Source organism: Mytilus edulis, chromosome 11 (assembly GCF_963676685.1).
Source record: "Mytilus edulis chromosome 11, xbMytEdul2.2, whole genome shotgun sequence".
Taxonomy (NCBI): domain Eukaryota; kingdom Metazoa; phylum Mollusca; class Bivalvia; order Mytilida; family Mytilidae; genus Mytilus; species Mytilus edulis.
Window position 1 is genome coordinate 30,474,397 of NC_092354.1, and position 13,179 is coordinate 30,487,575.

Below are 13,179 nucleotides of genomic sequence, written 5' to 3' on the forward strand. Positions count from 1 at the left end.
TGTCATGCTACGATAGAAAGTGATCGTAAAATAACATCACCGGTGTATGTGATAAAAGGTAATGTATTGTGCTATGAAACATCTGTTGATTTGAGCATAATGTCGGTCTTTTTTTCAGTAGAAAACAAACACGAAATATTATTAAAAGAAATAGTGATGTGCTCAATTGAATCGATAAATTAAAAGGTGAAAAAGTGAACTTGTATTGATGGCAAAATCAAATCGCAAAACACATAAAAAACGAACGGACAACAACTGTCATATTTCTGACTTAGTACAGGCATTTTCAAATGTAGAAAATGGTGGGTTGAACCTGGTTTTATAGTGCTAAACCCCTCGCTTGTACGACAGTCTCATCAAAATTCGTAATGTTTACAACGATGCGTGAACAAAACAGACATAATAAAAAAAATAGTCAAAAAATGGGTACATAAGTCATCACTGTTACAAAAAATTTACAAAAGTATATATCAAATTAGAAACACATTCATTGAAAGTGTAAAACCAATTATTCAACCGCATACGTTATCTAGTGGGAGCAGGACTCAAGAAACTTGAAAAGGCAGATCTACTTATAATAGAAAAGGGGATTGACCAACACATTGGGTGTCCCGGATACTTCATACAAACTGGTACGAAGCGCATCGAATTTGATTATCTGAAGGGCAGACCACCTGTAAATTGTAACAATTGTATAGTATTGTTTAAAACTAAAATGCTCTTCCTTGTTGCAAATTAACATTATTACACCAACCCTCAAAATAGGCTTGAAATTTACAGTATAAATATTGAACAATGAAAGTTAATAATTTTTGAATACTTTTTTTTATATATACTTTTATAATTGATATAAACCGTATGTCTTCTTAAACCTCAATACCGAGATAAAAATGTACAAATCTAAACTTAGTCTTGGCGAAGGGAAGATGAATAACAATTTTGAATTGGATACGGACATTGTGGATGCAATTAGTGGAGGCATTAAAGATGATATACCGTGTGGACAAATACATAGTAAGGTCAAAATCGTACCAATTAACTTTGACTGATAACCTAGGTAATGAGAGCTGTAGTAGTGGTAATATAACGGATGAGGTCAATATTGACAGATGTATTGAGAATACTTAAGTTAAAAGGCACCAATAGTGACTCTTTAAAGGGACATTAGAAGATTCGATAGGAATACTCTACGATAATATACCCAATGCTACATGTTCACCACGATTTGGATCGGATGACGCTAGCACATTTCTTTAAATTGAAGCTGCAATAATTCAACAGCACAGTGAAACTTAATTTCCGGGAATTTTAACGGTAACTGTGAAAGAATTTCAGACAAGCTGACAACATAAGTAGAGCAATAATACTGGCATCAAACATCAGCTTCATTCAACAACGGATCAAGCATTGTCCGTCTGAATGACAGAGTAAGGAGCCTTAAAGAAAATGGGCCGATAAGTATAGACATAGTGCTACCAGGGATAGCAAAGAGCTATCAGAACTAGACAGAATCAAACAAGAATGAGAGGTGTTGAGACTACATACCGATACAGGAAAACCGATAAGTGAAACGAACATAATGAAATAGGAAATAGATGACCTTACGAATGTTATGGGAAACAGATACGGTCGTAGGAACCGCGGAAGATGCCGTACAAATTTCCAAAATAACTATTACTGAGACATGAAACAATAATGGATTGGATTCTTTCAGTTCTAATCCAAATTGAATCGGAAGTTGTGCATAAAAAATTATCAGTGTTAAAGACATATTAATCATTCATACACTGGGCTATAAAAATGCAGCTGACCATAACTGAAATCTGCAATCCAAATATATCTTTTAACTTAAATGTACTGGTAGTATTTGATATTTTAAATGTACCGGTAGTACAATTTGAAGAACTAATTGTTATTATTTTTTGTGCAGATAATGGATACAGAAACGATACCGGAGGGCTATGTTCCGCTCTCGGAAGGGCATCAAATATATGTTCCCGTCAGGAGGTTGACTGCATCACAGGGCACCTTTAAGGTAAAACCAAAATCTTGTTGCTTCAAATTGATGGTGAATGGGTTTTTCCAACCACGTGCAGTTGTTGGCATGACAGGTGGCCAGTTATTTGAAACATCATTAGGACAGGCATTAAAAGGTATTTAAAATTATAATTTGAATGTTTGTTTGACACCCAGTGAGCAGTATTTCATTAAATACAGGACAAGAACAAGTAAAATAAAACAAGTCTTGATTCAGGCAGAAATTATGAAAGAATGCATGATATTTTGTCCAGGATTATTGTTCATGGTCTCCAATAGTCAGTTTCCACACCTTTTTTCATCGTGCTTAACGATATTCTTTTGATATTTGTTTTATAGTTTACACCATGACAGGTCAAACATCAAGAATAGCATTTTTCTACAATTTAATGAAAGTTTAACCAGTAAGGGACAATGGTGCTATACATACTATCAGATTACTTGTTTGAAAGCGTTTTAAAGGTCATAAATAATAAAACATACTTTTGAGAAAGGACAGTAAGGATGTCATTTTTGCCCTGAACGCTAAAATAGGAACAATGACAAGAGCATTCAGAATCAAGAGGTCACCAGAGGCACAACTAGAGGACCAATAAACAATGTGTGATACATAATTTGCAGTTTCTCCAAATGCTTTCTGTCTTGTGTTGATTACAAACACATTTACCAACCGAATTAGAAATTTAAAGTGAAAGAGTGGTGCAGTTCTTCATTGTCTTCATTTTTACAAATATGTAGAAACTGTGGTATATTCTGTTTTGAAACTCATTAAATATTGTATTTATATGTTGGTATCATTTTATGAATATTGAAGATGAATTTTATTCATATTGCAGGCATCTTCTTCTCAAAAATGTGTTTTAAGTATAATCAAATATATAGAAATACTGTCTTTTAACTTGTATGGTAGAAAGAAATGTAAAACATGAAGAAATTAATGTAATTTCGAATAAAAACTTTTGCCGTAACGATCTAGAAAAAATATGAATAATAAAGGATCCCATGAGTTGCTGATGTTCCTGCAAACCTCATTCTGATATTCCTGAAATTGATGCATGCAGCTATGACAACATTGTGAAACAGAAGAAAAATATCCAACATTCAGAGTAAGTACTGCTACAAAATATATTCTAACACTTTCTTTGCTGTAACTGCTTAAAACTCTATTTAAAAAACCTTCATTTTGTAACTTCAAAGAAGTTTTCTTACTTTGGTAGTTCTAAAACTTTCTAGCATATGGGGAATCCCCTACAGGGAGCTTTTTTTTTTTTTTAAGTTGAATAAATATAGAATTATTCATTCCTGTAACACCGTTTTTTTTTTGTTACAGGAAAGACAGTTTTTGTTATTGGAAAGAAAAAAATAAGCTAATTTATATACATGTAAGATTTAACAATTATATATGATTTGTTAATTATTTACACTTAATTACTGTAACTCGTAGATTTTTTGTAGTATTTGTAGTAATGTACATATTGCTAGTCTTTGAATATTCCATATTCTCGTATTTCTGTTACGGGAAAGAGGAATATTGTTACAGGAAGGATAAATAGAACTTTATGAAAGATATTGAATATATTTCGATGTTGTTGTTATAATGTTTCCCCATATTTTTTTTAATTAGATAAATAATGTTTATTTGTTGACTTATTTTTTTTGGTTAAAAACGTATTAACGTCAGAATTTCTTTGTCTTTGCATATTTCCGTTACAGGAAAGAACTGTTTTGTTATAGGAAAGACTTTTATTTTCATTTTTGATTACAAAACTTTATGGTTTGAAAGAAAGTTGTAGTTCTCTTATTCACAAGGTCTTACTTAGTATATGGAAAGTTATTCAAACATGAATCTGATGACATTGAGAATTCAATTTAATATTTAACCTTTCACTAAATTTTGTGTTACAGGAAGGAATCATCTTGTTTTCTATTTCAATACACATGTCACATATATCTCCTATTTTTGTAAAAATGGCATGCCTTAACATTTTTCCCACATAAGTTAACTATTTGTTATCTTTTGTAATAATGAAAGTAAAATCATCCTGTCATATTCAGTTGTTGCATTTTGTTATAAGAAGGAAATTATGTTATGTGACTGAAAGAAAATAATGCAATGTGAATACTTTGCGTAAGCATAATGATAGTTTTACACAAAATGAGAAGTTATAACAATTTTTTTCTTCAGTCAGAATGGCGTTGTCAAATACTGAAAGACAGCGAAAGTTTAGAGAGAACAGGGATAAAGATATGACAGAAAGGGAAAAAAGATCAGCAAGGAAATATTGGCGAACACAAAAACAAAAAGAGAAAGAGGCTAAAAACAATTAAGCAATGTTCTTTTAACACCCCCTAATTCGCCCATGTTAGATATAGAGCAACCACAACAGAGAAACCAGATGTCTCGACAAAAAAGGCAAAGTCTGAAACATCAAAATAAAGATAGAGCAAAATGCTATCGGTACAAAAACCTTCTACAAAATCAACTTAGAGCAGAGCGGTTAAAAACTTGTATGTACATCAAAAGGTTGCAAAGGCTGAAAAAAGGACTCCGAATAAAGACACTAATACTAAAAAAGACACACCCAGATCTAAAACAAGAAAACTGTTAAGAAATTTTTCAAAGAAAAAAAAAGTTAGAAAAACATTCGTGTTCCATAATGCTTTAATAGATCAAATTAAGGATTCATACCAACATAACATAAAGAAATCTGAGAAAAGGCAAATCTATAGTTTATTGTTTGGTTCTATTCTTCAAAGGTATAAGTTAAAGACCACTACAATGAAGGCAATAGGAATTGATGTCCGTATGAATCTTAAAAACAGAACGTGTCTGTCAAAAAGAATTTATAAGAACATTCAAGATTTGTTTGAAAGAAATGATGTTTCCAGGGTCAAGACAGGAACGAAGCAAACAGTAACCAAAGGAATGGTAAAAACATAACGTAGAGTTTTAAATGATACACTAACGAATCTTCACCATATATATTTAGCTGAAACGGAATCGCCTAAAGTCAGTTTTTCAACCTTCTGTAGACCTCGTCCTTTTTGGGTTGTTTTCCCAACTGAAAGTGATAGAAATACTTGTCAATGCAAGTTGTGTGAAAACACAGAGTTTATGTGGCCATCTTTAAGAAAATCGAAGTCAGTTAAGGAGGAAAACTTAGAGCACCTTAAAGATGGTATTGTTTGTTCTTCTTCAGAAAAAAACTGCATGTTTGCAGACTGCAACAAATGTAAAGACAAAATAATAAGTTTTAACAAAGTCCTTCTCAAGGAAGAGGGGGAAAATGTGACAATAACCCTGAAAAAAGCAAGTCAGGATTGGTTTCAGATTTACGAGCAGCAAATTAAAAGATAGAAGAAACATCTCTTTTTAATACGAGCACAGTATGGATATTTTAGAGAAAGGAGAGATACATTAGAAGACAATCAGTGCATAGTCAATGTTAATTTCTCAGAGAACTATGTCTGCAAACTTGGCACAGAAATACAGAGTATGCATTTCGGTGCATCAAAAAGACAAATAACCCTACATACAGGGGTATACTATGCAGGAAAAAATCCAAAGCCAAACGCATTTCGTACTGTTTCTGAAAGTTTGAATCACGGGCCAGCTGCTATATCTTCATCCCATCTTGACAGGAAAAAAAAAACAAAAACAATCCGAATATTATATAAATCTCAATTATAGACATTTTATAAGAAAACTTCAAATATCGTATTAGAAAACTAAATACAACTAGGATATTATTTTTTACATTTCTGTCCTGTAACACTGTATTTCCATCCTGTAACAAACATCCTCAAACCAATGAAAAATTAAGGTTAAAGCTGCAGTTTATTCTAAAAACAAAATCCTGAAATATATTTAGACTGAAGAAAAGTTATTTTCATTTAATTTGAATGACAAAAGAACAATATTTTTCTTTCCTGTAACGGTATTGTCCTTCCTGTAACACAATTGATACAAAATGAAGAGAAGGCAAATACAGGATGAAAAAAAATACCAGAGAAGATGATATATGATATTCAAACTACTTCTTGAAGCTATCATTTGTATTGTGAAGTCTGTAAAAAGTTCATTAAGCAAAAAATGCATTTTATTTCTCTCCTGTAACAAATCAATCCTTCCTGTAACATCACCATTTTAGTGCCACAAAAGTTGTATTTGTATTTTATATGAAAAAGAAGCACTGACTGAAAATTTATAAACTATGAAATACTATCAGGTCTATTTATTTTTTTTGAATAAGACTAAAATCTTTTTTTAATTGAAAATTAAAAAAAAAAATAATACATCTTTTAACAAACCATGAAAAATGTTGGTTAAATTTCTGTTGCATTGCTTTTTACAATTTTCCATTTGCTTACAACTTAAGTTTCTGCATGATACTATTTGGCTGGTTAAAAAAAAACAATTAAAAATATTAAATTCATTTTTTGGGGAATTTTAAAATGTGTTACAGGAAGGAAAATTTTCATGATTGCCGAAGTTATATTTGAGATTTCATGTATAATTATGTGAGATTAAGATGTCATTTTAGTGTTTTTGTACTGTTCAAATGTTACAGATTTACATTCATCAATAAAAATCATTGTCCTTGCATTCATTTTTTTTTATTTGTCATCTTTGCATTTTGACCAATTCTGAGAATGACTCTTATACTATAGTAACACGAACTCGTTATGTTTATGATGTTCACGTGCTATGATAAGACATGCATTGTATACTGTGTATTGCCAGTCGCCATTAAATAGTTATAATTCTACTTGGATTATATACATCTTTATGCCTGCATGATATACATAAAATGACTAAATTATTAAACTGATAAAATTGTTAATCTACTACCTAACTTAGTGTTTCCAAATGCAGGAGATCAGTTTTCTCCTCTATATTTCTACTCTTCACGTCATAAGATCTTTGTTTGAAACAGCAAAATAAATGAATCGCGGAACAGTGTATCCTTCAATGTATGTGTACCTGAATACATTCTGAAAGAACACGAACAATTTACTCGAATCCAATAGTCATTTATTATACATGTATTATGGAAAAGAATAAATTGGAAACAAATGTAGGACAGAAAGTCACAGGACAAAAAGTAACAATTCAGTTTTGAGAATATATTTCTTTGAAAAAGAAAAAAACTAATTTTAAAGATTTTTTTGTGTGTTTTTCTTGAACTATTATATATGAAACAACTTTGTTATTAAAATTTATTCAATAAATATCAATACTGATCAAATAATTGTTATAAAAACAAAATGTCAAAGGAGCTAGGTACTTAAATAGCTTCATTATGCCAAGAAATATGTCCTTTGCATGATTAAAATTTAATAATTTTTCGTTAATCAAGGCGTATGAACAATTTCCTACACTTAAAAATAATTGTATGCAATACAAAGAAAATATATCAAGATCTATCTCTCATATATTCCAATAATTGTCAACATATAATTTGTGACTTTTTGTCCTATCAAAATTGTGACTGTATGTCCTGTGACTTACCATCGGAAACGACGTTATTATGAAAGGAATCATTGATTTTAGTTATGTTCGTTATCGAATCTCCTTCTTTGGATATTTATAGTTGTGTATCTATTTCAGCTTCCCTCTACTATATTAATGTAGGATTCAGTTGACATTTTAAGTCTACCATACTTTAATTTTCATTGTAATAACATTTCGTAGTGTTATGGCCAATCTGTATGGAAAATTGTCGTTCCCTAGAGAAAGGTATGTAATATCCATTAAATGACAAAGTTATTAAAAAACTGATGGAATTGTTACTGTACTGATCACGTCAAACATATTTGAATCTGATCTGAATTTCTTTGTTTGAAGCAGCAAAATAATAAAATCAACTAATCTTGAAACAGTGTATATATGTGTTCCTGATTGCATTTTAAAAGAACAAGAACAATTTAAACTGCATTTAGTTGACAATTGTTATATTTCTAAGAATACGTCGGAAACGACAGTGTTATGGATCAAAGGAATCATTGAATTAGTTATGTTCGTCATCGATTCGCCTTTTATGGACATTCGTTATGCTATTTTTGTATCAATGTTAGCTTCCATTGACTACCTTAATGTAGGGCTTAGTTGGCACTTTAAGCCAACTTTACTTTAACTAACATTGTAATAAGATTTCGTAGTTTCTGGCCATTGCGGTATTTGGAAAATTGTCGTTTTCTAGAGAAAGGTATGTAATATACATTAAATGACAAAAATATTAAAGAACTGACGGAATTGTTACTGTACTGATTATGTCAAATATCTTTTACGATCACAAGTTCTTTGTTTGAAGCAGCAGAATAAATGGATCTCGGAACAATGTATCTTTCTATGTATGCGTTCCTGGTTGCATATAAAAAGAACAAGAACAAATTAAATGTCAAGTAGTCAATTGTTATATATCTAGTGAAGAATAAGTTGGAAATGACGTTAATATGAAATGAATCATCGAATCGTTGTAGATGTATATAGAAACATGTATGTGTGATACATAAAATGACAAAAATATTGGTGGAATTGTTACTGTACCAATAATGGCAAAGACATTTAACCATGAAAAGTTCTTTGTTTGAAGCAGCAGTATCAACGGATCGCTGAACAGAGTATCTTTCGATGTATGTGTTCCTGGTATCATTTTCATAAATCACGAGCTATTTAAACTGGATGCAATAGTCAATTGTTATATTATTTAAAGAGAAGAATAAATTGGAAACGACGTAAATATCTGTCCTACATTCAATTATGTTCGTCATCGAACCCCCTTACATGGGCGTTCGCTATAATAGGTGTGTATCAATTTGAGCTTCCCTTAACTATCTTAATGTAGGGTTAAGCTAGCAAATTAACATTGCAATAACATTTCGTAGTGTTCTGGTAATTGTGTTTTTGGAAGATGGTCGTTCCCTTAGAGGAAACAGTATTGGCTATAAATACCTTATCTATTTATACTATAGTAACACCACCTCATTATGGTGTTCCCGTGCTATGATAAAACATGCATTGTATACTGTGTATTGCCAGTCGCCATTAAATAGTTATAATTATACTTAGATAATATACATCTTTATGCCTGCAGCCAAATACTTAAATAATATGACATGATATACATACAATGACTAAATTATTGAAACTGATAACATTGTTAATCTAAAGGAATCATTGAATAAGTTATGTTCGTCATCGAATCGCCTTTCATTGACGTTCGTTATGCTATTTTTGTATCAATGTTAGCTTCCATTTACTACATTAATGTAGGGCTTAATTGGCACTTTAAGCCTACTTTACTTTAAATAACATTTCGTAGTTTCTGGCCATGGTGTTATTTGGAAAATTGTCGTTCCCTAGAGAAAGGTATGTAATATTCATTAAATGACTAAAATATTAAAGAACTGATGGAATTGTTACTGTACTGATTATGTCAAATATCTTTTAAGATCACAAGTTCTTTGTTTGAAGCAGCAGAATAAATGGATCTCGGAACAGTGTATCTTTCTATGTATGCGTTCCTGATTGCATTTAATAGAGCATTTGAATTAATCAAGTATTTGCTGGCGTATCCGTATCGACGTATCGTATAACACGTATATGAGGAAAGGGTAAATTAAGTCAAGTTGGTCCCGATGAAAATATTATATAATGCATTTTATTTTATTAAATTGAGATCGGGGTAAAATCATTATTGTAAACAAATCTGTTCGATCCGTATACGTCGATCCGTGCACGTATCCATAAACGTGAATAATGCAAATGCTCTAATAAGAACAAGACCAATTTAAATGTCAAGTAGTCAATTGTTATATATCTAGTGAAGAATAAGTTGGAAACGACGTTGATATGAAATGAATCATCGAATCGTCGATATATGTGTATAGAGACATGTATGTGTGGAATGTAGGACAGAAAGTCACAGGACAAAAAGTCACAGACAAAAAGTCACGGACAAAAAGTCACAGGACAAAAAGTCACAATTCATTTTTTTTTTATTATTTTCTTTGAATAAAAACCGCTTATTTCTACAAAAATATTTTTGTATTTTTCTTGAACTATTGTATATAAACCAACTTTGTTAACAAAATTTATCAAAAAAATATCAAAGATGATCAAATAATTGTTAAAAAAAACAAAATGTCAAAGTGGTTTGGCACTTAAATGGCTTCATGGTGCCAAGAAATGTATCTTTTGCCTGATTAAAATTAAATAAATCTTGATTTTTCAAGTATACTGACACATTTCCTAAACTTTAATATGAATATATGTATTAAAAAGAAAATATTTCAAAATATTTCTCTTAATATATATTCAAACAATTTTCACCAAATTATTTGTGACTTTTTGTCCTGTGACTTTTTGTCCTATCAAATTTGTGACTTTATGTCCTGTGACTTTCTGTCCGTTTACCGTATGTGTGATACATAAAATGACAAAAATATTGGTGGAATTGTTACTGTACCAATAATGGCAAAAACATTTAACTATAAACAGTTTTTTGTTTGAAGCAGCAGTATCAATGGATCGCTGAACAGAGTATCTTTCGATGTATGTGTTCCTGATAGCATTTTGATAGATCACGAACAATTTAAACTGGATGCAATAGTCAATTGTAATATATCAAGAAAAGAATAAGTTGGAAACGACGTAAATATGAAATGAATCAGTGATGTAGTTATGTTCGTTATCAGTTCGCCTTATATGAACGTATGCTATGCTAGTTGTGTATCAATTTGAGCCTTCCTTGAATTTCTTAATGTAGGATTAAGTTAGACTTTAAACCAAATTTACTTCAATTAACATTTTGTTAATGTTTCGTAGTGTACGGGTAACCTATTTACTTCGAATTTGGTCTTAGAGAAAGTATGTAATAAACATTGAATGACATAAATAATAAAAGCTGATAAAATTATTCCTGTACTGATTACGTCAAATATATTTTTCTATCATAAGTTCTTTGTTTAAAGCAGCAGACTAAATGGATTGATTGATTGCATGTTGGTTGCTTAACGTCCAGTGGCAAATATTTCACGCATATTCAGGACGAGAACAAGTTAACAATAAATACTATAGGTAGGTTGATACAATAGAGGCCATATAGGATGATGGTCGAGGAAATTTGGACTGCCACTGGAAAATGGGGATATATTGGAGAGGGACAGAAATTTTGCCTTGCAACAGGCCACCTACGGACCCCTCAAAAAGTTGTTGCAAGGGTTCTTAACGTGCAAAGAGCGTGGCACTCTCTTTACACGAGGCATCGGATTTAACGTCCCCCTTCTGACCGGACGTGACTGCGAACTTGATACATTATTATTGCCGAGCAGATATTCGAATGAAATGATTATTGTGAAAAATGATATGTATTCTCATTCTCCATGTCAGACTCCCTTTACTTTTCCTCCAATTTCCCATCCTCGATCTCCTTGTTCTCACCCTCCATGTCACGGTCCTTTTTCTCCGTCCTCTTTTTCGCTTCCTTTAAGAAATGATAAGTCATTTGTTAGTGAACAATTTATCTTTTCTTATGTCTGAGGGAGATGCGAAGATAGGTATACCCAAGAAAAACTCCCTAAGCCATGTAAACCACGGCAAATGAATGTTTTATTCAACGTTGCTGCAAGCATAACATAAGTCAATTAATCAATCGATTAACATGCAAATTACAATATACCACGTTTAAACAAATCCGACACTATATCTAGTAACAAGTTCATGTATTACTAAACCGTATTATTGGTAAAATACACTTAAAACAAGAAGGGTTTGTGAATCGCTAGTAGTATTGTATAACCAGTTTGACCCTTAAACCTTGGACGCAGACGCGAGCGCTATATTTGAACCTGCGCGCGGACTCCAACACTATATTTGGGCCTTCGCGCGGACATCGGGACACTAACTCCATATGTGGACCTGAAATCGAGACGCGAGACGTTAAAGTTAGACCTGCGCGCATACACTTACGCTAAATTTGGGCCTCAGCACGGACATCAAAGTTGGACTTGACATAGGGATGCATACCTAAAGATATGATTCACACGAACACCGTATTTGGGTACAGAGGCTATGGTTGGGCTTAGGCGCGGACGCTATACCTTAATATTAGACCAAGCTACCCTCCAAGGTGGACGTTACGTCACACCCTAGAAAGTGGTGTTCGGATAAATCTCTCTCACACTTCCAGATACCAGATCTTGTTCAGGACTTGAGACCTGCTACATATACATGTAGGTGGTTTAAGATTTTTTCCCCTTTTTCTTTTCTTTTCTTTTATTAAACGGAAAACGGTTTCTGAACCTTCTGCACCATTAACATGTTCTACCTCATAAAAGGAATATATAACAATACACAACAATTCAAATTATTTCTTTTTTAAATTGGTGGCCCTTAAACGGGCCTTTTTTTACATTCCCATCTATGATTGGAACATCGTCAGTAGTCTAATGTGGTGACCCACGACCTCTACAACACTGGTCACGTCGTTAGTGAAACCCAGCTACCCTTCTTCAATGTAACACCAACTGATTCTGAGCAGGCATGATGGAGTATCCAAACTACATCCATTCCCGGTCCCGATTCCAATAACTTTACTTGATCAGTTATTAACTCTAAACAAGTATCCATATCTTTTTCACTCCAAAATGTAGACTTGTTTGGGAAAATATCTCCCCAAACTTCCACGTGTCTTCCAAAAATGTGTTCCCTTTCAAAAGCCAACTGCATTTTTGAAAATGAGCATCTCTTTAGTTTCAAAACCATTAATAGTAAGAAATATAGGCGGACTTCTAATAACTGATAACTTTTAGTAATGACAGCCTGTCTTAATTTTTCTAATCTGATTTTATGTTAAGAACCATGAATTCTACCAAAAACTTACCAAATAATGGTCAATAGGGATATGCAATACGTCTAGTGTTAATTATGCTGATAAATACACACCAATTCAATAAATCATAATTGAGAAGAGACATAGTATTCATCTCTTTGTCAATTGGTGAAAGATATCATTTTCATTTTCTTTATTTTCCTATCAGCTTCTGCGAAACTTTTAATGAATTATATACGGTAATTATTAAAATGACAACCTAGATAATTTGCTAAAAGGATAAAACATATATGTTGATTTAAAATAA

General features: G+C 32.0%; 1 protein-coding gene across 1 annotated transcript in view; it reads right to left on the bottom strand.

Moving 5' to 3' along the window:
* Nucleotides 1–12,769, bottom strand: part of LOC139494171 (toll-like receptor 4) — a 30,515-nt gene extending 17,746 nt beyond the window's left edge. Inside the window, exons 1-2 of the mRNA XM_071282345.1 lie at nucleotides 12,569–12,769; nucleotides 11,443–11,525 (exon numbers count right to left, since the gene is read on the bottom strand). Of these exons, the coding sequence (XP_071138446.1) occupies nucleotides 11,443–11,525; nucleotides 12,569–12,769 (284 nt within the window). The remainder of the gene's footprint in view (nucleotides 1–11,442; nucleotides 11,526–12,568) is intronic.
* Nucleotides 12,770–13,179: the final 410 nt, after the last annotated feature.